The 26,003-nt window shown below is 47.7% G+C and overlaps 2 protein-coding genes across 7 annotated transcripts in view; both read right to left on the bottom strand.

The window, feature by feature from the left end:
- LOC1277773 (methylcytosine dioxygenase TET) overlaps positions 1-11,912 on the bottom strand; it is a 43,878-nt gene extending 31,966 nt beyond the window's left edge. Inside the window, exon 1 of the mRNA XM_061656012.1 lies at positions 11,028-11,912. The gene's annotated coding sequence lies outside the window, so the exon portion shown is untranslated. The remainder of the gene's footprint in view (positions 1-11,027) is intronic.
- Positions 11,913-22,781: 10,869 nt separating this feature from the next.
- LOC4578159 (H2.0-like homeobox protein) overlaps positions 22,782-26,003 on the bottom strand; it is a 56,570-nt gene continuing 53,348 nt past the window's right edge. For all 6 annotated transcript variants that reach the window (XM_061654270.1, XM_061654271.1, XM_061654268.1 and 3 more), the window contains one exon: positions 22,782-24,131. In XM_061654270.1, the coding sequence (XP_061510254.1) occupies positions 23,646-24,131 (486 nt within the window). In that variant the 3' untranslated portion in view covers positions 22,782-23,645. The remainder of the gene's footprint in view (positions 24,132-26,003) is intronic.

The following is a 26,003-nucleotide window of genomic DNA, read 5'->3' as shown; positions in this document are numbered from 1 at the left end:
CGCCCCGAAACGCTCCCAACAGGCTACTTTCTTTTCTTGCCGTCCAAAAGAGGAACCGCCGAATTAACGAAACAACAACAACAACAAAAAATTCCCCCCAAAAATCGGTCCCCTCGATTTCGACCGTCCGTTCGGCGTCTTTCGATATCGTTCAACCTTTCAACTTTCCCGCTCCAAACCCAACACACACTTTCACAATATTTTCCATTTGCACAGTTCCCGACCTGTCCCGAGATCTCACAAAGATCACGCATGATCAGTGACCGCCCTTTGCCCACGGCTCTGGGAATACAGTCTTCCCCTCGGTTGGCCCCATCTGCTAGCGGGCCCACAAAACGCTGCAAACGCTTCTGCTCGATAGCTCATATTTCGCTTGCTCCCGTGTATGCGTGTGTGTGTGTGTCATCTTCAACCCTCCAGAGACTTCACCGCTTGACGGACATGACAGACACGATGCCCACATCACTGTTGAAGTGTTTCGCCGCGAGCTCATCTTCCCTTGAGATGCGAGATCTCACGACACAGACACGCTCCCCCCCTTGAACCCTTCTGTACTACCAGCAGTCGTGAGCACTGATCGCAATCAACCGCAAGCATACCGACATACTCCACCACGAACCACCACCATCGCCACCATCATCTTCTCGATCAACTCGAGCGTAAGTTATTCGTTATTATTATTATATTTTATTTCATCCATTTTTTGTAGCGTCTCACTTTTTTGTTGTGTTCATTATAGCTTCAAGTACACATTGCTGGACGGCGTAAAGAATTCAAAGCAAGCCGGCAAGCTCTTCTCTCCGAGGGCACACTCAGTGCTTGTAGGCTTAGGAAAATTGAAAACCAGTAGGCGGTCCAATGGCAATGGCATCTCTATGAGGCGAAGAAGTGTAGCAGAACGTCGATCAGAAAGCGAAAGCAAGCAAAGCATTTTCAATCAGCAAATCGCGAGAAGAAGCTGGATGCCATTAGCGAAATGCCATTAGCGGGCCTAGAATGATTTGCTGGCGAGGATGATGAGAATGAGCTGATAGTACCAGCTGCAGCTGCAGCTTCGTGAGATAATGAGGTACCTACAATAGGGAATGGGTTTAACTGCAGTAAGCTTGCTTCTTTACACACCCCCAAAGAATAGGCCAAAATTGAGCCACAATGGGAAAGACTTGCCTTGCAACATTATTAACCCATAAACTTGTCAATCATTAAAAATCGTTTAAAATTCCCATTTGCAGCTCCCCCACATCTTTACGTCATTAAAAAAAATCAATCTAAGCCCGCCCGCAGCTCAAGTCGAGGATCGTGACATTGAACCACCGAAACGCAGCATTCCAATTTCGAAACCAAACACTCCCTCCCAGAAACGAAGCCACCGCAAGCACCGCCAGGAATGTCCTCCGTCCAGCTAACATATTAGAGTACATGAGAGGAAAAAGGAGCAAACATCACCTCAGAAATCTAATTCACATTCCTCGTCATTCACGCGATCATTGATAGGTTGATCAGAGGAGGGTTGGGAGAAGGAAGGCTACTCTCGCACGACTACTCCAAGCACAATAAAAACACCGATCGCAATCACCGCGAAACCCGTGTTGACAGAAACGGAGGAACCGGTGCCAAAGTAACGAAAGAAAAAATATGTGCCGCGATCTTCTCATACACAAACGCACGCACATACGCACGATATGTTCGCCCAGGTGGTGGATCTTCGCGAGATCGGTATGTGTATTCTGTCTTCTTCTGTTGCTTCATCGTCCTTTTGCTTCTTGCTGCCCATCGCAAACGGTAAGATGTGGTAAAAAGGAGTGTTGTTAAGCAAACCTTCGACTCCTCCTCCTCCTCCTCCTCCTCCCAATTGTCCTACAACGAACGACACTCATCAGCCTTCAGCGAGGGCAGCCGCACGACAGCACGACGAGTACAAATCATAGTAATAACGATTTACCAATGTTGTCTCACCGTCTCATCAGCGTGCAACACCTCACTCGCCTTAGTTGGAGCAGAGGTAAGCCGCGTTTTGCAGAGACACGACACGATCAGCTGAAGATCAGTTTACCCTCCCAGGTTCCATGGCGTTTGATATAGAAATTAATGAAAGATTTTTCACCAAAGGGAAACCCGCACGGAGGTCAAACCCCGGAGCAAATCGAAACACTGTGGCAAATGTGGGGAGGTCGCTTCTCTAGCCATCGGATGACGAAAGAGGTTCGACACTGTTCGACGACCAAATGCCGCGATCGGGCGAGAGGATGAAAGCACACACCGTCACACAGGAAGGTAAAATAATTACGACAAAAAGGCCAACATTAATTCCGACGCTATCAAACAGCAATCAGTGACGTGGCGCGTCTTCAGGTCGGGGTAAGAGCGGCGATCGTTTGGCGCGCTATTTGCGCTCCTCTTTGACTCGACCGGAGGTAGGTCGATATCGTACATCTCGGTATGCTCTCCCTACTGGCCGACAGACCCTTTGCTGGCTTCTACAGGCAACCCTTCTTGCGCATGGTGTAAAATTGTCTCCACGGTTACTAGAGCGCCCTCTAGCAGTCGCCAACTACACCATCCTATGGGGCGAGGGGAAGAAGTTCCGATCGTCCCGGACATCATCAATCCCTCCCCGTGGACGAATGGAGAGCATCTCATAATGGGAGAAAATTAGCTCTGAAACTCAAACGGTCCGCCCCTATCGGGGCGGCGATTCCCTCGCCAATGGACCGGGCTTTTCTTTATCGCTTTTCCCGCTTCCCCACTATCAGTCGCTGAGATTCCACCGTGGCTGCTGCCGTGGCTGCTGCCGCGACCGCACTCGAGAACGACCGCATAAGTGACGAACCCCCCTTAACATCCACATACATGCATTGCTTTCAATGTAATCTTCACGTACCCAGAGCAGCGCCTTACGGGTCACCAAACCAGGTGGACCGAAAAGCCGATCAACTTTCTCCACATGCGCCGCGCACCGGCCTTGTTGTTTGCAACAAAGTGTATGCTTGTGTGTGTTTTTGTACCGAGCATGATCATGCCGAACCACAAAACCCATTCAGTGGCGCAATTATTTGCCCTATCACAACGGGCAGGAAATTGATGTGCGCCAGTCATGGTTAAAAGCAGCATCTTGAGGCCGACTCTGCTGCTGTGGCGAAAAGTCGCGCGAAAAGTCGACTCAATTACCCCTCGGCGAGGTAGAGATAGTTAAGTGGATGATAAAGGCATTGCTTGGTTCATTTATTTTTAATCACCTGTTGGTGTTGGTGCTGCGGCCACGCTGAGCCGTCGCTGACCGAACGCGTTGCCTTCGGCGATGACCCGAAGCAACGATTTTAATCAAACAACGCTGCTTTCGTTTCATTGACCGGTTTGGAGCTTAGTATTGTGAGCATTGTGACAGACCTTACTTCCTGTCTTTCAAGTTCCCCCGGATCAAATGGTTTCCCCCATTACAATGTGACGAAACGAGCCAGCCAAACAATCGCTTTTCCTCTGGTCATTATACAGCCCAAGATTGTGAATGGCAGATAGGAGGAGGCTGCCCTCCGGAACTCACCACATTCCCTGCTGGTGCTTTGGGTTTTTGTTTTCCCTCTCATGATAACGATCTAAACCAATTATTGCATAACATACGTACAGAGCTCCCTATTCCTAACCTCATGTCCCGACTTCCGAAAAGCTAAGAAGCACCCACTAAACCGAGGTAATTGTTTTATGGCTCTCCGCACCTACTCCGAAAAGTCTTTAAGCTCCCTCGGAGTCGCACGAACCATGGCCTCACGCTTTCCAGCAGTGGCTGATGGCTTTGGACGTGAGAAAACTCCCAACCCGACTCTCTCGATATGGACGTCCTCCTTCTGTTCTGACTCGCTAGGCTCTGAATTATAATCGACTGTCACGTTCTGTCTACGCTAGTCCACCAAAAATCACCCTGATCGTATCCGTGAGATTTGGCTTTATATGATCGCGCGTATGGTCTATATCTTCCGTGATCTTGGCGGAATGAGAACGATTTGCTGAGGATTTTCTTATGCCCAAAAAACAAGCGTCCACAAAAGACCACAATAGACACAGTCTTCTTCAATTGATGGATTGATGAGAACTTCCCGCACCAGGCCAACAATCAAGTTAGCAAAGTTGAGCTCCACGACGACAAAACAAAACGAAACCACACGTCCGTGAAACTAAATTAAAGTTTATCAGTCAAACAACTCGACCGACAATAAGCTTTCGGCAGTTTGCGAAACACCCAGAAAAACACAATAAAAAAAACGCAAATCTTGCGCCATTAGATCAATCCACCTTTGCAATAGACGGCACGCACGGCCGTTGGCGGTCTTGGAGGAGGGAGCAACACTGAACCCATCATTAGCGCCGCTGCCCAGGCAATAGAAGAGCACATGGATTCTAGCCTGCCAATGTTCTGATTCAATTTCAGAACCCTCACTGTGGTTTTTATGCTTCAGCTGACTCACGCTTTAGATTGAATAATTATTGCGTCTTATTACTGCTTGCTGCTGCTGCTGCTGCTGCCACTGCACGAACAGTGTGTTTTGTCGGTGGTCGGTTTGAAGCATTTTCCGCGTGACTCTCAAGCAATTGGCCCGATCCCCGGGTCCGAAAAATAGTCCCATCGACCTTGGAACGAGAAGAGCTGCTGACAGGCCGCAAAGATCGCGTAACTTCCGCTCCGTTTCAGGTCCGGACGCTGCCGGCAATCTGGGGCCCAAGCCGTATTGGGTCGGCAAATCACAGACCACAAATCGCACACCACAAACTCACAATAATTACCCGTGTGCCCTGTCATTCCTCGCAACGAGGGAAGCATACATTCTCACACACAGGGTGTTATAGAGGATGTTTTTTTTCCTCTGGGTTTTCGGAAGTTCCCTCCATTGGCACCGGATGGTAGTAATTTGTCACGAACGGGGGCTCGGGCTCGGGCTGTCTTTGGGCTGTCGGATAAAGATCTTGCTCCGGGGTCGGTCTGATGGGCGATGCTTCTTGCGTGTCTGTAGAACTCCCCGAGAACCCCCATTACCACGGGAATGGATTTTCACTTTTATGATCACTCATTCCCACATTAGTGTTGGGGTGATCGTTTCGGGGTCTTCTCTTCGGGGCTTTGGGCTCTTCCTGCTGGACCTTATGGTCCGAAAAACCCGACATTATCCGCTTGTTCAGTGTCGACCTAAATGACCCAAACCCTGTGGCCCAAAGTTAAGCCTCGGAAGAAACATTCTTCCGTGTTTTCTTGCCTTTGAGCTCTGTTTCCCACTCTATTGGTTCTAGCTCCGGAAACAAACCTACACGCATTAGAGGATCTGTTTCCCCTGATAGAACCTTGGAAACTTCTCCACAAAAGAAAAAAAACGCAGCGCAACCACGCAACCTGCGGCAAATAAAACCTCCGAATTAATCCTCCAACGATCGGAAGCTTTTCGATCGTGGTGGTCCAGCGCGTATCTTCCGATTCACCCCACCGGAGTAAGAGAGGGAAGAGTACGAACACGGGAACCAAAAGAAAAAAATCCCAGCTCGGGTGAATCGTCAACGCCAACTTCTTCCCCCGTCTAGACTGATGGGTCGCCCACCAAAAGGCCAACAGGTCTCGACCCGGTTTTATTGCTATTATTTTATCCCTTACCTACGACCTCATCCTCTCTGTTCCCTGTTCATTTCCCCGTGTGCTTTTCACAGCACACTTACATTCTCTTTCTCATTACACCTTCCCTTTTCCCCCCGAAGGATCGTTTGATCTTTCATCGTGTACGGCGTTTTGGGACGCCGACCACAGTCTCTTTGCGAAGACCATTTTCCTTTCTCTCCATACCGTCTCTCTCTCTCCCGTACGCTCAACTGATGATCACTGATCGGTATTTTATTTGGAATGTTTCAGAGTTCGATAATGACCGGATTAAGAGATTACTTCTCCCAGAGCGACAGTCCGTGGCGAACCGATTTTGAGGTTCGTCGTCTGCCCGCGCTCGCCGATTCTTGATCGCCGATGTTTCCCGCTTGCATCGATGCAACCATTCCCATTCCATGCACATAAAACCCATTGCACTTCTAGGTGTAGAATACCAACAAAAAAAACGCCGGCATTATTTTATTGGATCCATTTGCCTATGCAACGGCGGCCCGGGACGGAACAAACGGACACACTTTTCCGCCACAATCGCGATCGAACGACTAATTTCGTTCGGATTAAAGAAGCCGTGTTTTACGCTTGCGTGTGCGGCTCCCCTTCCCTCGATGATGCAACGCTAAGAATGATTTGTACGATGACGCATTCGTGATGGTACACCAAACAAATCACGATAACTCCCTTCACGGCTAGACAAAAGTTCGTCTGTCTAGTCCCCTCCGCTACAGCTAACCTTATGGCTATTTATTTGAGACGATCATAGTGCGACCGGACCAGTCAACATTGTCGTGTGTGCTCGAGAAATCGAAATCCATTCCGGCTGATGACCAATAAGCGGCTTTTGGGGGCATCGTTCTTGAGCTAACGGCCATACGATAGGGCTAGAGATAGGCGGCGACTCGTCTCGACATAACAGTCGGCTAGAAGTTTCTCTGCCAGCGCGCAGCATTCGAGCGGTTGTAAATACTCAAATCATCCGGCATTTATCCGGCAATCCAGTGCGTTGTAAACTCGTCCGCTAATATCTTGTAGTGCCCGTAAAACGCTAAGCTTCGAATGGTTATTTCGAGCGGCTCTGACGATATCGAAGGGACATTATTGTGTGTGTCTCCAACTCTTGCGGCGTTTTTGGAAGGTTTGAAGGTGGTGGAAGCTGACATTCCATTCGGGTGTAGCAATGTTTATCTAGCACTGCTTAAGGTCAAAGTTCCGGATGCTGGTCAAGGAATGGCGGCCAATTTCACGCACGAAGGCCATCAAGAGAGACTGTAGCTAAACCGATCCGCCACATCCGGGCACACTAACGAGACGCGGTGGTTGCCTCATTTCAATGGTTTGTAATCAATTTTAAGCGTTTGCAGTTGCAAATGTTTGTTAATCGATTTGAAGCACACGGGAACGGGTTGTAACGTTTGCTTCTTCAAATATAAGATTCAGTTACTCCAATCTTCTACAAGTTTGGAATCAATTCGTATTATTCTAATGTAGCTGTAAGCGTGAAATGAAGTGAATTTATATGTAATGAAATATCTTGTTGTTAAATGCACCAAAAATCAATGTCAAGCCACCTTCAAGTGCCAAAATACTACTCCTCTGTTCTTGTTTTAAGCCCATCTTTCTCTTACCCTTCTCTTTCCGTCGCTCCCTTTGCATCTCCCCCATCCCAGACAAGGAATTCCAATTGCTTATTTTCACAATTTATTGATCGATTGCTTTGACTTCGTGTGCATTCGCAGCCCTGCAAGCCCTGCCGGCGGAAAGCTGCCCTTCATGTGGTGCGAGAACGCGGGTAGGAAACCGGGGCACCGATAATTGACGATTGGCATGAAAATAAGCACTCTTCCCGAGCCCACGCCGTCGCACTCCCCACTGCAAATCTCGCTCCAGCTCCAACGACTTGCGATCTTGCGATCTCTGTCGATCGAGAAACCCATCCCCACTCGTACCAAACCCACCGGGGAAGGGAATGCTATCCCCCAAAGTGTGCTAGCCATCCAACCAACAACCATCCACCATAAACAAAGGCAGTTTAAATCACTCAACATTCGTGAAATTTATTGATTTCGTTCACATTGACAAACGCCGCACCGCAAGGGCGAGTGCGCAATTGCGATGTTTTTTTTCCACTCGACGCAGCGAACAGTGATCCGTGATCCGTCCCTCCATCAAGGATCGTTCGGAAAATGGATCGCTTTTTTGCCTATCTCTCTCTCTCCTCTGTATGGATCCGTTTTTCCACTTCCAATCTCGAACATAATCAGACGTACTCCACAAAACGTGACAGTTAAATGCGACGACTACAGCCTGAAGAGCGAGTGTGGGCAATGATGGCCGCTCCGGCCGTACGTGCCCGTGTTTCCTTTGTGTGAGGTGACGCGTAGCAATGCACACATCCTGGAATGTTTGCGAGTTGCCAAATTTCCTCCCGCAAAACTAAAGAGCAGGAAAGCACAAAATTGGACCCACTGAACCGCAAACCCCAACCCGAGTTCCTGTCTGTCAACTCGGCTCCCATGCAAAACGGGGTCCGGCGACAACAGGCGGGGAAACAACGACAATTTGGCACTCAAAACAAGAGCAAAACCACCATAATGGGCATGCAAAAAAAACGACAACGGGGCAAAGGATGTAATGAGTTTGACATTTAGCATGCGCGAGAAGCTTACCCAACACAATACCTACAAACAGTGGGGTAGTGAAAGCAAGAGAAAAAGTGCACTTTTCTGGGCGTAATTTTCCTGTCTCCAACAGTGCTCCGGTTAGCTTTGATTTTGTACCCCCTTTCGTTTAGAGGTGCGCTGCTCATCACCGTCCCCATGGTTCCAGGTTTAAGTAACGTTCTGCCTGGTCGTCGTCGTTTTTTTTTCCTGGAACACAGATCTCGATTGTGTGGTCGAAGCGCGCAATTGTTCGCTCACTTCCTGGCCATACCCATTTGGCCACCCAAAAGCCACTGGACCGATTGCCGTTGGACCGAACAGGAAGAAGAAGTAGTAGTTAGCGCAAACGAACGAACGAACGAAAAAAAACGCAACAACTACTCCGATCATGTCAACCAGGGGGAGGGAGAGGAAAGGTTTGAGGAAAGGGAATGGAAAATGGATACGGATACGGTTCATCGGTTCCCTTCGATGCGCCCGGGTTTAGGGTTGCATTCGTTCGCTCGAGCGCATTTGCATACTGGGCTATCCGGTTGGAAGGGTGTGCGAGAGAGAAAGGAAGGAAGGATGAAGGTCTTTACGGGTGACGAACTTCTGGAGCAGATCGAGCTTGTAGAGGAAGCATCTCACCACTTACCGATCGAGTGGAACGAGTTTTTCTGGTGTAAATTTGATTATACAGTTGGTTTAGTTTCTTTTTTTGCATTGCGCTATGTCAGGAAATGCTTCATCGAATCCTGGTCATGGCACCAACAATGAATGAAGTCTCTCGTTGACTTTTTCAACTGTACTATTCAAAATACCAGAAACCATCACGTTGAGCTCTGAAGGCACAACAAAAAGACATTATTCTCTAAATAACCTCCATTAATCCTGGTCACGGCACCAACAATCGCATATTGCAGCACTAAAACAGCGCCCGTACTGCGCACAGCTTGAACGTTAGCTATCTTCCCCATGAGTAAGACACCCAACAGCAAGCTACAAAGCAAAACAACAATCTTCAACCTACCCAACTGCATAAGAAAACCGACTCGCCACAACAATGTTGCCAAAAGTCACGTTCACAGCGATTATCAACGTCGCCTGTGGTATCTCGCCCGCCCCGCGCGCGCGCGCACTTCTCCTTCGATTCGGGCGATCCAAAGTGATTATTGCAACTGCAGCGACGTAATTTCTCTGTCCAATTCAAACTACTCACTCACTCACACACCCATTCAAACCACAGCCCCCCCAGTGCCCAAAATACAATGTAACATGCGACGTTGATGATCTTCCCCCCGATCGGTCCCTCGAGCGGATTGAATCTCCTCTGCGAAAGCCATTCTGAGTTTGTTTGCGCCTGTCAATCAGACTGCTCACAAAACTGGAGCGTGTAAATTGATGGCCTTTAGCGAAGGCGAGTGAACCGTCGCTTGTCGCTCGATTTTGCATAAAACAATCGATCGAGCGGCCAATTTCGCGCAGCAACAATGTGGACCGGGGTTTTGTCAAATGGGACGAATTGGCGTCGAGATTGGGTTGCGGTGTTTCGCAATGCTTGTGCTCGAGTACAGAAGGTACACGCTCAAGGACGCGTGCCAGTGTGTTGCAACTATTTGCAGAAGGAAAAGTGCCTATCACTACACACGATCGTTTCGAGGCTTCTCGCTGTTTCGAGGCTAAACATTAAACAGACCCACAACAACAACAAAAAAACTTCTTCACATCTTTTGCGCAGTACCAGTACTTGTGCAGAGCCTCCTACCCAAGCAAGGACATCGCGGGCCAGGCCCGTAGCATCCTGTACATGCTGATTGCTCAAGTACCACCAATACAAACACGCTCGCTCTTCGGGGCGTGGACCAGTTTAAATACGGATGGCTTGGGATTGAAAAACGCGGTAGCATAAAATCTTCCCTCGCCGAGCAATGAGGTTGGGCCGTTTGTTCCCGATTTTCAAGTTCACTTTAGCGCACTTTAACAGAGGCGAAGAACGCTCCAAGTGTATTTTTGTAACGGGTTGAACAGGACTTCCACCGTGGTTCGGTTTCCCACTTTGAGGAGGCATTCTTTCCAACTCCTTCCTGCACAGAGTAATGGTTGTCTAATTTTCGTTTTACTCTAACGCTGCGAGAGCTGAACATACACAGAGCCAGCCACTCCGCCAGCAGGCGCAAAGCCAGTGCGAGCGAGTATGAACTTGACCTAAGCACCTTAAAAGCCTACAGAAGAATTTCGGCGACCGCCGCCCTGGGGCCCTGGGTTTGCTGGACCGTTTTGTGCTTTCTGCGCTTTGCTTTTCTACGCTCCTTTCGTGCCGTGTTTCGGGGTTGCGTAGTTGCCGGCTTGTTTGCCTCCCTTAGCACAGGTCCCGTTTTGTTCACCTTCTTTCCCTGTTGTTGTTGTTGTTTTTTTTGCGGGGGTAATCCAATAATAAAACATGCAGCAGTTTGTGTTTGGTGGAACCCGGTGTGAACCTCAAGAACTCTGGACAAGTTGCCGGGCGCACATGCAGATGTACCGGTGCGCCACACTGTTCTGTGCTCTTATTTTGCTCTTTTGCGTTTTTGCGCTCTTTTTTTCGGGACTGGTTTTATGATGCTACCGATGTTTATGTAGCTGGGCCAGTTTGTTCAAAGTTCCTCGAGCTTCTCGAGACATCTCAACCAAATTGACCAAATTGAGTGGAGTACAGCATTCCAACGAAACGGTACTATTCCGACAGGCGGAACATAAAGTGGGAGATTAATTACCTTTGAATCTTTAAGCTAGAAGACGGAAGACACACCAACTCCAACACACTCTCCAAGAACACAGCAAACGGGTTGTCTAATTTCGCCGCCAACTCGTTAATGATCGTCGATCGATCGTCGGTTTGTGCTCTCCGCTCGATGCTCCCTTTGCTTCGGACACCACGGATTGGAATGTAGCGTCTAGGCTGCGGCTGACCAATGTGCGACCACGTGTTTACAAATTCAAACCACTCGGCACGCACGAAACACTCATTCTTTGCCCGATTTAAGCACTGGAGCTAGACACTTTACCGAAAATTTCGCACAGAATCGCTAAAACTACCCAAAGACACTCCCCACGCGCGCCACACACAAACGAAGATTTACCAAACGCACAGGAATCACTCTACACAGTTAGGGCACGTTGATTCTGCGTCGCAATAAAACTCTTCACCAACAAGCTAAACAAGCCTACACGACGATGCCTTTTCTTGGGTCGATCTTGAGGTTGAGGCGTTAGTTTCTCGAAGGGAATCCGTATCCACTCGCCAAAGACACACACAATCTCTACACCGTCGATCAAGCTGGATGTTTTGACATTGAATTCCAAACTTTAGCATCTGCTGTATGTTAAACACTTCCGAGGAACGATTTCAGAAGATTCACCTTCGTCTTTGGAGCTCAAAGCTTAAGATCTGCGTCACAACCCTTTTTGCAAAACACACAAATTACCGTCGTTAGAACACACTGAGGTTTTAGTTGATGGAATTTTATCTAAATCGAATGCTACGATCCACTCGGGGTTTTCAAACCGCTTTTATTTTTCAAACACTCGCAACGAGCACGCACCTTTCCGTTACCTACGCAATCGTGTCTCTCGGAGAAACTGAACCGAAAGGGCAGAACGAAAAGCCGCCAGAGCTGTGGAAGCCGTATAAGCGCGCTCTCTCTCTCTCGACTTCGGTTTTTGCTCTTTCTCTCATTGGCTAAAAGGGAGAACGAGCAGCATAGATGCGTTTTTACAGGGTTCGTTGCTGGGATGTTGGAGAATTCTCAATATTATTAGTGACTGGCTGAGCATTGTGATTCAAAGCGAAGATCTGAGCTCAAGAAGAAACCATTAGCTCTGTCAAACTGTAATATAATTATTCCTCGATCAACCTACGACGACTAACCCTGCATTTTCTTCAAATTGAGTAATTCCCAACTCCAGCTCTTCGTCCAACAAATCTCCCTCTCTCGATCGGTCGTTCGTTTGGCGCTCTCTGTAAAAATTTTCCCAACAGTGTCCAGCTTTTCTCAAGGGAATTTTCTACTACTGCTATTCTGTTGCACGTTTCATGTTTTCTTCCTCCTTCTTTCTGTTTGCATCGTTACAAAGAAAGCATTCTGTTTCTGCCTCTACCCTACTGCCAACAGGATAAACTGCTGCTGATAACTCCCATGTGATGCATGGGAAGAAAGGCAGCAAGAGAGCAAAAAAAGGTCGTTCCGCATGGAATGTCACGTTGTGTAACGACGAGCCGGCGAATTTTTGCTTCCTGCTCCTTAGAACGCTCCCGTTGAACTTAACGTTGCATAATTTCTACAAAGGCAAAGGTCAGTCGACTCATCGCTGTTTCGCCGTTCGATTTCCGCAACATTGGAGTGGCGTTTTTTCTCAAATGGGTTACACTAACACAAACACGCACTTACAGAGTGCACTACATTGGGGAAGGAAAAACACAGACGGTCTTAAATCGCAAGCCGGACAGCGTGTGGCGGATGTAGAGCCTACTCCATCAACCATCTCAACCTCAATCCATCTGGTGCCTGCGGAAGATCGTCCCACGAGAGCTCATTTGTGGCTCTGGCAAGACATCTTTGCCGTCCACCAAACCATCACGCTGGAATGTCTTAGAGGTCGTCCCGAACTGCGCACCATCATGCTGCTACTTGGGATGGCGTAGGGTCTCTCCAGCCGCTCAAGTAGCTGCTGATCAAGAACGATCGTAGCTTTCGCAAAGTAACAACAGCAACGACGAAAAAAAAACAGCCCTCAAGAAGCGAACCCACCGGTACGATCGACCTACCGTAGATGGGGTTACCGTGGCAACCGCAGTGCAGTTCTCTCTGTCTGCGTGTGTGTTGCACCACCGAATGTCAAGTCGCTCGACCCGCCCGACTCCCTTCCCCGGGGAAAAGAGCTCGCAGCAGAAAGGGGAAGAGCGCAAAAAAGCTTCTTTTTTCCTGCTGCAATACAAAATCCTCCCGATCGCATGGTCGAGATATTCCATTCAGCATCTTGGGCGAACGGAGCTGAGAACTCGAGCGTGTACCGACCGAGAATCCGGCTGTGTGTGTCTGTGTGTGAACTTTGCTTGCCCACCATCTCGAGACATTGTGACTTTTCCTTTGGCGCGTTTGTCGACTGTCGACTTAGAAGCGATCGTTTGCCCTTGTTTGGTTCTTCCTATCCCATCCCAACCCACTTCTAACGATCGCATCCCACCACCAGCGAGAAGCCTTCGCGGACCTTCGAACCGGATCGTGACGTACGGAACGTATTTCCCTCGCTTTCGCACTCTCTTTCTCGCACGCTCACTCTCTCTCTCTCTCTCTCGTACAATTACAATTCCACTGCACTTACCTCCTTCGGTGCGAGATCCTCTCATGGGCTGTCGGAACCCCCTGCCGGTCCGCATGCCTGACCTTCTTCCCAAGTGCATCCTTTTGTTAGGTGGGCCCCTAATGCCGTGTCCTGTCGTGCGCACGGTTTCGCCTTCGCTGTGCTACACCTTCGCAATCGCATCGTCTTACCTTACCTTACCCACTTCTACCGAAAGCTTTCTCTTTCCTTAGGTATGTTGTGTACGATTGCTTCTTCCTCTTCGTCTTGCAGCTCTGTGTGTTGTTTCGCTGTAAGAACTTCACAGAAGGAAGGATGCTCATCATCACCACCGGTGCCCAATCATCTTCAGGTTGGCCGCTGCACCTACAGCTACGTGCTTGCCGGGAGTGCCCTGTCCCTTTGCCTGAGAAGCCAGCACCCTTCGGTGAGGTGCTAGCTGGAAGGTGCACATCCTTCACATTCCCACCTTTACCGCGGGGTTGAATGGAATAGAAGCTGTAGACCGTAGCTCGTAAATCTCGAATGCGAACAAACTAATTAAAGTTTGCACGGACACACGAGCAAACGCTGTACAGTAATGGGCATTGATACTCAAATCGTATCGGTTTTTGAGGGATTTTGCGGCTTGAAATAGAGCTGGATTCATTGTGAAGATATTGTATATTGTTGAAGTAATCCCTCTCTTAGGTATCATCCTTAGAAATAGTGTGAATATCCTTCTTTTTCTAGTTTCAAAGAAAATAACCTAATGTCTTATAATGCCTATTCTTCAAGTATTTCCTCTTGAGGAGCTCTCGTTTAGTCTCACCAATGATTTCCATCGCACACCATCACATCATCCAATAAGTCTGTCCAATATGTTAAAAATGTTTAATTTACTCTCCGCTAGCTTCCTGCTTCTGCCTAGCAGTCGGGATTTTCACTCGCTTCAATTAAATCTAAACATCTAAATCACTCATCATTCGGCTAGCCTTCGGTCCTGCCTCCTTTAAATCCACCCAAATTAGCCATACACCGACCAACGCTCTGCGGGGGGCTATGCAATTTACAGCGCACAGCTGGTAGATCGATCCGGCCCGGGGAAAAGCCAATTGGGAAAGAGCCTCAAGAACATCTTACCGTATGGTTCTCTTATGAGTGTGACTTTCCCCTCGGTGGTCGACGCTACCGCTAACCGCTTTGGCCGTTAGTCGTGCCGTCGGTGTAACGATCTGCTATCACGATGTGGAATGTGTGGAGAGAGAGGTTTCCTCGCGGTAATTTATTTTCCGTCACCAAATTTCACCCTCGGTCCCGGGGTTTTATGCCCCTCTCGCGGTATGGCATGTTTACAAAACACAATAAATCGAACGGGGAAGCAGTGTTGGGCTGGAAACTGAAGGTGACAAAGGAGAGGATGCAACAGCACTCATCTGGTGGAAAACTTGTTCCATTTTCCATGCATCACTGGAGCGTGTGGTATGAGTTTGAGGGATTGTTAGGTTGAGTTTGTTCTTTGATTTTCCATTTGTAACAGAAATTCTTCCACAAACAGAGACACACACACACATACAGCCCTTCAAAGTGCATCATGCTGCTTTACAAAGTCCCGTAGTGCCGCTACCTTTCCGTTCGCAACGCACCAAGCGCACCGCAAAGCGCAAGGGCGAAGACGACCTCCGACGACGACGACGACGATCACGCAACCGATCATGCGCGAAATCCCTTTTCTGGCTCCAGATTTTCTGCTCCCATAACTTACGCGCCTCCGTGCCTTCCTCCTTGCTTCTTTCGCGCAACATTACACAAACTTCCACGCTTAAATAAAGTACAAAAAAAAACCGAAACAAAGACTATTATGTTGGGCCGTCCCCGAGGTAAATAAATTCCGTTCCAGTTGTGCCTCGTTCCTCTGCGCCATCCTCTGCCACCCGTCCCGCGCTGTTGCAGAAAGTTGTGATTTCGCCTATCTTATTGAATTTCGAAATGGAAAAACTCTGTACCCAACTGCACTGTACAGAGTCGTCTTCTTCAGCGTCTTCTGAAAGCGGTCGCGATTTTGAATTTTTTTTTTGTTCGATTCGTTGCTGTACCTCGGCTCGGCTGTTGTACCAATACTCCGTTTCAACCCGCTCGGAAGCTCGTTTGTTCGGAGCATAAGAAAAAGTATGATCTTGGCCTTGGCTCTCGGTTTGGGCGCATTGTTCTATTCGTGCCCCAACATAACTCTCTGAGGCACTTTTCTGTATTTCCCTCTTTCTCGCGCGCACTCTCTGTTGCAGTACGACGTGCTCTGGCCAGCTTTGGGGTGGAAGATTGGTAAAAAGTGAATTTATTAGAGGCGGCTTTCAAAGGGTTGTGAAGATCAAATGGTCATCAGGAGCTTGGTGGAGCTTGTTGGGGTAGATGAGAAGCCGTGAAGAGACTCTTTTTGGGTTAGTTTAACCTTCAACATTCAACGAAAAAAGGGTAAAGGAATCCTGTTTGGGTATTGATGGCGACTTGTGACTCAAAAAAGATATACAGATAGGTCATGTTGAGTCCAATACTAAGTTTTCTACATTTTTTGTAGCATTTTAGCTTAATTTATCATTTTAAATCAACAATACAGTTACTTCCATGCTAAAGACGGGTTTAACTTCCTCTTACTTCAAAATTTGCTACAAACTAGCGACCACCAGATGGCGCTTTTCATGCCTACTTCAAACAAAACCCCTTCCTGCGCCTTCTTGGATCCACACAAAGTCCTCTTCTCTTGATCCACTTCCACGGTACAACAAACTGGAGCAAAACTGCACATCCAACTGGTCGATCCAGCTCGATCGCGCTGCTTGTAGTAGTGGTGCTGAGATGCCGCTTCACCCAGCTTATTTACCCGCCAGCTTCCAAAACCAGATTACGCTGCACCCTTTCCTACCCCGTTAAGCCCTAAGCATCATCGTTCCTCCTCCTCCAGTGCTTTGATATGTTTATGACGTTGATAATCGACTCACTTGCCACCGGTGTGTTTTGGCCGCTGCCGGGACCATTCGCCCAGCGGCCCATCTTGCCGATCATGATCTCATTCTCTTTGTTCGGGAGCTCCCTTTCCTTACGGTTGCCGATTTGAAGACGCATGGCGCTGGTTTCAGCTCGATCTAGACAAGACCTTTTGCTTCCGTGTGCGTCTCTCTGCTTGCCATTTCTTTTCATGTAAACATTCATTTCTTGCCGGCTTGAACGAGAGAGAGAGATAGAGAGAGTGAAAGGGTATTCATGGATCTTTCCTACACTCACTCACTCGCCCTCCCACGGTTTCTGGTGACAATTATGGGCCGAGCTTCAAATCAAAATCAAAGCCGCCTGCGCCCACCAAGACATTGTACTCCATCGAGACCCCTCCCCCCTCTCGCATATGTCATTCGATGTCATTGATCGACACAAATCTCCACCACTGAAGCACTCTGCCATTCGATACCAGCGCAATACGAGACGCGATCGCGCACGGGGCTCATAAAGCTGATTGATTTCGCTTTCGCCTTCACGATTTTAGAGAAAAAGAAAAAGCGAACAAAAATTATGCCAACAACGGCTACGAGCGCCTACGAGTAGGAATGGGGGGGGCTTTGGAGCAAAAAGAGAGCTCCGCGCAACCCACAAAATAAAAACCCTTATAAGACGCTCGAGCGCTCGTTGGAGTTGGTTTCCATCATTCACTGTTTACAGTAAAAAAAAACAGGGGGTGCAAGATTTATTTCCGCATGCAAGCGCGCACCGTATCTGGTGCGTTTTGTTTATGATACTCGCAATCGAACCGTGTTGCGCTCTTCTACCTTCTGTATAAGGTTGTCCGCTTTCTTCGCCCTGCTCGTTGCAAATCAAATACGATCAAACAATCTTGTAAACAGTGAAAAATGATCACTTGCCAAAGGGGTTTCCTGAATTTCAGTTTCGGGATGCAATGCCCGAGAGGACAGAAATCTCCTCAACTCCTAGTACGCTGGTTTCAGAGCGATGTTCAAAGCGCTCACTGTATCGAATTCTAACAGCTCGTAATGGCATTCCTTTCCGCTGCCATTCCATCCATCTGGCTGGCGTTTGCAAGCGCATGTTTGCGCTTGCTCCGAGCGCCTTGGAATGCGTATAAATAATTTATAAGGACAATCCCATGGCAAACGCTTGCAGGAGAGTGCAGCAGCAAAGGTCCCAATCGGAGGTCGTCGTCATCGTGAGACCTTGGAGCCGGGTTCTATCCTACAGTTGCCCGGGTGTGTGTGTTTGTGTTTTTGTGCCCCACAGTTCTGATCTGACTAGATTCCTGAAGCTCAGGCTGTGTAACTAACTCTCTCTCGCTTGCTCTCCACTGGAAGATCTCAAGCTCTGCAGAGCTACAGATGATCAAATAAACCTTCCGCTAACAGTCGAAACACAGCGCACGACTTCCGTCAAGTGCCCATCCCGGAAGATCTGACATCTGACTTCTGCTTCGTGTTTGAGTTCGAGTACGGGACGAAGCGATACCTTTCCCAAAACCGGGCGTAATCTGAAACCGGTAATTCTGCTCTTTCCTCTCCATCCCAACTAAAGCTGAAGCTGCTGTTGCTGCTGCTGATGTTGTGATTCTCCATTTCGCCAAACGGATATGCCCCGGAGAGGTGTTTCAGCAGCTTCCTCTCCCTCAACGACGGAAGTAATGCGCGGAAATCTTACATCCGTCGCGCGTTGCGTGCACACTCAACCAAACAACCTCCAGCTTTGACTGACTGTTCCAGCCCTTGCGGAAGTATTTGTTTTTGGAGAAATTCAGCGCGGTGTGACTCATTGACTGTGTGTGCTTACTGGTTGTTTACTTACCGGTCGAAATAATGGACGTGCATTATTGTTCCCGGCTTTGCAAGTAGCTGCGCGTAACGAGATCTCAGATTTGGATGGGAGAGACAGACAAACAAAAAAGCGGTGTGCAAATATTCGGAGTTAAAACGGCATGCCCGTAGGTTTCCAGGTGGTCCTCGGGAGCAGGAGTAGCATAGTCTGTGCGTTCCGGATGATGGATGGTCGTTCAATCTTGTCCCAGATCTCGGCCAGCTGAATCGTACGTTTTTGACCTTATGCAAACCACACGTACCACCAGTAAAGGGGGTTTATTTATATGCGTGATTTATTCCAATTGAAGATGCCCAGATCACGGCTTGCGCAGGAGAGAAAGCGTAATTTTTCATGAATAAATTGCACCGGAAAGACAAATATGCTTTCATGTGTCCATTTTGAAGTGAAATGTCTAAAGATCATCAAAAGAAGAACATGTCAATTGAGAATGGGCTCGATATTTGGCAAAGACAAGCGCATTAAGGGCATTTGTCATGAGGTTTTGTCATACTGTGGCGATCTTGAATCAATTTATATTAAATTGCGCCTTAATGTATGCAATTTACATGACAAATTAGTCTAATAAATGGTATTACTCCCATTTTTGAACTGTTTCGTCTGTTAAAGTGATCATCAATCATTTTTAAATGACAAATTTTTGAAATGATATAAAACAAGTAGATGGAAATGAAGACAATAAGCATACTCTCTAAACGGATCCATCTAAAGACAACCAAGTAAGCAAAGAACAACTAATATTGAACATCTCAAACACAGCCAATCGTCTTCAACACTTTGCAATAAACATCATCTGGCGTGATTCACTCTAAGACAACAGAACCGTTGTATTGCTGCTTCAAAGACATTCCTTTTCACACGCCGTGCATCCTCTTGAGTGCATTCTGCCATTTGTTTGCTTACATTATTGGTACAACAAACTAACAGCGCACTCTCCAAGAACGTCCAACCACTTTGTGCACACAATTTCATGCACAATTTCATCGATTAATGACCGATTCGTCCGATCATGCACCCGCAAACCAGACCGACGGTATAGAACACACATTCTTTCACCCCTCCCCCTTTGCGCTCCACGCAACCACCCGTCATGGTCGAGAGCAAATTTCTCTGACGAACGAGATCGTTCTGCGTACGCTACACGCAACACTGTTTCCGTGTCTGTCAATTTGACACGTTCCTTTCAATTTGCGTCACTGAAACAAAGCCCGGCAACCACTCCTTCCTGGCGTTAGATACACAGTGTAAATCATTCTCTCGAGACACCATTCGAGAGTTAGACGGCGCTTTGCTGCGTTGTGGCCTTTACCGAACGCCTTCAACTGTCGTCAACGTTTGTCAGGCTGGTTCAATGCGGAACTGGAGCACGTCCTCCAATGTTCTGTGCTGTAATTTTTTTTTTTGGTCGTTTGGTCCGACTTCCCTCCGTACGATATGATTTATGAAATGCGACACCTCGAATGTGACTCAATGCTCCGCTCAACTGCCGAGCCCTGGATTGACAGAAACCAGTCCAATGGGGTGGAAAAAAGGGACCGGCACACCAAAAACAAAAAAAAGAGCGGTCACCAAGACTAGGCGCCAGAGGGCCTTTCTCGCTGACGGGTAACTCAATCGGAAGCGGACCCAGCACCCAGGGATCATTCGATCCTTTGACCCCTTCGGCCGGCTCTGACACGCTGGATGAAGTTGCTTAGAGAGCAGTTCAGTGTGTTTTGCTAGTAACATGATAACTAAAGGCGGCATGCGGCGACAGTAGCACGGTCGGATTGAATTGGTAGGTTTGTTTTCCTTTCCAGTAATGAACCGGTTAATAAGCTGAGAGCGGGCTGGACGGCGTAGAAAGGCAACTCAAAATGGGTGTGCGTGAGGAAAAGAGCTAGAATTATATATCTAGCAAAAGGGGTGATGGAATAGGGCGGAAAAAGGTCAAGAGACAGGCTTAACGAGACAAACAGAGATTAGGTGTCAAAGGAAGAGCTCAATTATTCATGTTTTTGACGCTTGCGTGCTTTGGTGGATGTTTGTTGTTTATGGAATGATATCCGGAAAACTGTTGTTTGTCTGTTGAAAAGATACAACCACTTTCTTGGCTGAACGTTTGATAAATGTCACTCAAATTGCATATTTTATAAGGTACATTATAAATAAGCCTTAAAGTATGCAATCTGTTTGTCAAATATACATCTTTAAGACGATTTTAATATTATGTAAAGGCTCAAACTAACTTATTTGTGATTAAAGACACATTGAAACCTTCCGAATATGATCGTCATTTCCGTATTCAATATTTCCCTTTCAAAGACCCTATTTTCTTCCGTACTCAACACTCTCCTAAATCGCTTAAACGAGGTCCCATTACCTGTTGGGAAAAGTGCCACAAATGAAATTGAATCTCTAGCCACCTTCTTCAGCCTCACCATCATCATCATCATCCTCATCGTGGTGCGTAACAACTTGTGCGCACTTAACACTGAAAAATTGACGAACGTCGTTGAAAGTCGTGTATTGTTTGTTTCACTTTTCGACGTTTAACTAAATCCACGCACGCCTTCAATAGTAGGATGGCTCCCTCTCCCGCATTTGAAAGGAAATTGGATTTAGTGTGCTGACAGTGTGAGCTACCAGCGACAAAGAGACGCATGGACGAATGGTTCGGAAGTGTTTAAGAAGATAAAATGATCGTTTTGAAACGGCCGAAACCGAACCTGCCGACCTGAAGACAATCGATGGAAACGGGAAGCTAGGGAAACGCGTAAAGCCGCTCTACCTTTTACGTTCAATTGTGGCGAAGGTAGCACAACAATTGTAACAATTGTGCAATGGAATGAAAACGACACCGGAAACGTTGAAAGTGTGAGATTTGTTTAAATTGTAGCATTCGGAGAAAGGGTTTCTTTTCTGGACAATTTACTTTAAGGGGATCTGTATCCAAGAAATATGAATATCTGAGGTCTTTTAGATGTTATTATTGCTCTTACTTTTTTACCAGATTTTTACCACAAGAGCTCACCAAGCAGACTGGCAACCTTTCCTGAACCTTACTTTACTTCTTAAGCTTACCATATACTGTCAACTCCGTAGGTTGCCATTACGACCGGAATCACATCACAGCCCTCTTAAGCGCACACAGACTCTAAATAGCAAAAGCCAGAGGGTGGGAGACCAGCTTAAAATTGTGATTTACGACTAGAGCACTAGAACGGCCCAGAACACACTGACAGACAAGAAACAAACTCACAGGCAAAAACCAGACGTCACTGAAGACACCGTCGTGAAGAAGATTCGCCGGTACATTGACCGGGGGATGGATGGGGGTTTGCACATTATGGAAATTGTTCCGCCAGTCCGCCCAGCGATCTTGCTCATTCAAACGATTCAAAAGCGTTCCGCCCTTCAAATCCACCTCCTGCTTGACCCACCTCTATTCCAAGCAAGCGAATCTATAACGAATCTACGACTCTCCATACCGGACGACAAAGGGTAATTGTTTCTGCACGTTCACGTGGCTCCGTGGCACATCAGGGGTCCTCTTTTTGTTCCCCACCATTTACATCCAGCATTGGTAGAACATCGTCATCGCCAACACACAAACTGACGAACTACACGACAGTGTGGCTAGATTTATTCAAACCTCTGCCACATACTACTCCCCTACCCCCGTACGCGAAAATGCGATCTCGCGCAAAACGTTCATCAAACAGTCACATTTTCTTCGTGAACCCCCGACATCGCCCGCCGATTGCCATTGCAAATTCCACGATCGCGAGCATGTAGCGGCAGCGGAACGTAATTCGTGAAAAGCGGCGGAGAATACTCGAATGAAAGGGAGGGACAAAAGAAGGTGCGGAATGAGGTGTGAAATATGACCGATCTATGCTAATTGCTGTGCGTGTGCGCGGGCTCAAGCACGTGCGTAGGATTAAACTGATGTATGGGGAAGGTTAACGAGCAAGAAAAAGTAGGAAAGACGCGAACTAAGGTAAAAAAGACGCGAAGGAGTCAATATTATTTTAAATGGCTTGCGATGTGGATGTCGCCGTCGTCTACAAGCGCCTTGAGCGTTTGTCGGAATGTTTGTCGGAAAGTCACATTCCTTCTACACCACATTGCATACTTTCAGGCGCACAGGTGCCCCTAAATGTATGCAATTTGATGTTAACTTTTGAGCAGTCCCGTTTCTTCCGTTCTGTTATTTTAGACTTCATTTTAGACTGCTTCTATGCGTAACGAGTTCACATTAACGCATTTTATGTTACAATTTAAGTCAGTTGTACATTTTAAATGTGTTTTTCATTAAAATATAATAAGAAAAAACTGCCTTGTTCATTTGAATTCCATATTTTATTTCATCATTTTCATTTAAACGCTACGCTTGGGAACATATTATTTAGTCGCACATTAGTATATACAGGGGTGACGGAGAGGCTCGTGTGCCCCCGCTTTCCCTTTTTTTGCCTTGCCTGCCTGTTGGGGTTTGTTCTATAGAATTTCTCTGTTCGTAACACTTCACATACACCATCATGCGGGACGAACCGTTTGATGGTTCTTTCCCTCCTAACACAAACCTTCACGTCGCACCCTAGTCGTCCTTCCCACCTTCGAAACCAACTCGATAGCATGCATATTTGCTACTAACCAACCTCCAAATGGCTCTTAAGACAGTATGCGCGCACGCGAGTGAATTGAACGATTGGGTTTTTGCCAAAAAAGAACAACGTAATTGTGAAAATTGTATTGTAGAGAGTAAAATACTCGTAAGGTAGCTTTGCTTGACAAACGCGGATTCTGCTCATATGTTTCCCCTTTTCCTCCGAATGCGCGGGGGGGGTTCGTCGCCTTCGTTCTCTGTCCCCCTTCTCCACTATAGTCTTCTTCATCAGCTTAAGATTTAATTCTTTTAACGTGACTCTTTTGGTATTTAGATCGCCTAGCGCGCTAGCTCCTGCCGTTCCTGTACCTGCCGCCTGCCCTCTACTTTACAGCTCCCGCACCCCGACCTGCTCTCACAGTCGTCGTGAAATCATCCCTCCCTCCAGGTTCCATACTCCGATCCGCGCAACCCGATTAATCTAGTTTCACCGGCACCGGCACACGCACACACTAATTGGCAACGATCACTGACTTTTTCTGTTTAGCGGTTTTAACGTTGAAGTTCAACTCTAGTCCAGGGGTCCAGTCCCTCTCTAGACGGGCCGGGACGGTGCCTTTCTGTTCGGAGGCGGTGGTGGTGGCGCTCTCATGCGGGACGACGCAGACGACGAGAGGGTGGTCGAGGATGAGCTGCCCGATTCGTTCGGATTAGGACCGCCGCCGGGCGTTAGGTTACCGCCGCCGCCGCCGCTACTACCACCACTCCCCGCCGCACCGACAATACTGTTCGTGGACGACTGGAGCTGATGATGGGCTGATGACAGTAGCAGGTGGTGCTGCTGCTGCTGTTGCTGCTGATGCTGCTGCAGCAGCCGATTGGTGCTGTTGTTCGTGGTGGACGAGTCGTCCTCGTCGAGATCGTCATCCGATGACACGGAGTTCGCGTCCGAGTTGGACGGTGACGGCGAGGGCGGCGAAAGCGTTTCCTGCTCCTGCAGCATCGTGCGGAACTCTTGAATGGATTCGTTCAGCGCCCACAGCTGCGACAGCAAGGACAGATCGAGTTGCCGAAGGCCGTACTGCGGACGGAAAATGAGAGTAAGAAAAAAAAATAGAGCAATTAGAGAGTTGCAACTGTGAATAAAGCGATTGGAAATAGGTTCGTTTTGTACCCGAGAGATTGATGGGCTCACGCGCGCACGCCATCTCAATGTCAGATCGATTTCACCCAACTTTTGCACCAAAAACGCATCCAATTTAAGGGGCGCACAAGCAAATGGAGACCCAAAATCAGCAGCAGACACAATCAAACCTCGCTCTATCATTAACACTTTTGCCAGCTATTAAATGGATCATTGGAGGCATCCTCTCTCGACCTGAGAAACCTTTATTTAAGACACCAAGCGCGTCATCATCACCCTAACGGCGTCGATTTTTGGGGTCAAAGCGTGTCTTGTCCGACCGAACGAAATTATCGTGCTCGGTCACAACGCAACCCCAAAACCTTCCCCGTCCATTACCGACCACCATTAAAAGGTGTGCGCTTGCGTAGTGTGTACTTGAGCTGACACCATTTGACCGGTCGTCAATCGCTGTACTTCGGGGGCTCCCCTCCAGGGGGGATGAAACACACCTGCACCCAACCCGGCAGCCCGCGGTAAACTGCACTTGACAGCTACCGGCAGCTTAAATGTGATATCGCGATTGAAATCCCACTCAACCACCTCACACAGCAGGGCTGCTGCTGCTGCTGTTTGTGCCGTTCGCTACTATTGAGTGATCGTTTTTCTGTTTTGCCCCTTACGCTGACTCTCTTTTTTTTCTATCTATTTCAATTGCAAACCCATTTTTTTGCCGCGCTTCCATTTCGCTTTGCTCCATATTATAATTATAGAACCAATGCAATCCGTCGCTTACCCGCGGGACTAGGGGACGGCGGTGTGCGCAACCAGTTGATCTTGAGGAGCGTGTGTCGGCGGTAGGAGGTTGTGTTTTATTTGCGAAACGGTGAAAGCTATATTATTGCCGCTGTGTTTGGACACTTTAGCAAGTGTGCAGCAAGGCGCACTCTTCCAGGCGCACGGGCACACTGCAGGAAGCGAACGAGCCTTTTCCTTGTGATTTTTATTGATCGAGAGCGAGAGCTAAAGATCGCCAGCAAGTGACACATGCGCATACGTTGGTTGGTCAGTAAGTAAAACAAATTGAGGATTAAATCACCCAATAGAGACAAATAATTATTTGTCACATCGAACGGACACCTTATTCGTATAGTTTTGTTAAGTGTATTGCATAACTTTAGGGGCATATAGCAGCCCTTTATGATTGCTACCTAAACGAGCCTGTTTTGCGTCTTCAAATCGTTACAAAAAGAAAACTATCTACAAAGTAAGATTTAATACCACACAGGACAAGCAATTGCATCCAGCTTCCATATTTAATTTCCCATAAAAAGCAACAACAAAAAAAACACTTCAATTAAACCCGTTTTGAACGATCGAGAAAAGCATGCAAATACGGCTGAAATTGCGCTAATGATATTCGCGCGTTCAGCGACAAAAAGACGTAACGTCAAACTGATGCAACTTAATCGCGACCGGATGTCCCCGCGTGTGCTGCAGCCCGCCTAAAGGAAACAATTATTAATGCATTTTAGAAGAAAAAACACGTCCACATCCTACCACCAATCGATCGTTTACTATAAAATGCAAACCAGCTCAGCCCTTCCAAGCGGAGTTTACATAACACAGCGGAACGATCGTCTCCCCCCCCCCCCCCCCCCCCCCGATGGACGATGATGCCAGTTAGGCGGTAATAAGGATTAGCACTCCGTGCCCAAGTTTGTGTTGGGTTTATTGGCGTAATTGAACCTGCCGGCGGCCTGGTGGCGAGCGGCGTGTGCATTCAATTACTCATCCGTAAGACCATCCGATAATTGTGCATGATTCAGA

Source organism: Anopheles gambiae, chromosome 3 (genome assembly GCF_943734735.2).
Source record: "Anopheles gambiae chromosome 3, idAnoGambNW_F1_1, whole genome shotgun sequence".
Classification (NCBI taxonomy): Eukaryota; Metazoa; Arthropoda; class Insecta; order Diptera; family Culicidae; genus Anopheles; species Anopheles gambiae.
Note: the sequence above shows the minus strand (reverse complement) of the source record. Positions and strands in the feature narration are given on the sequence as shown.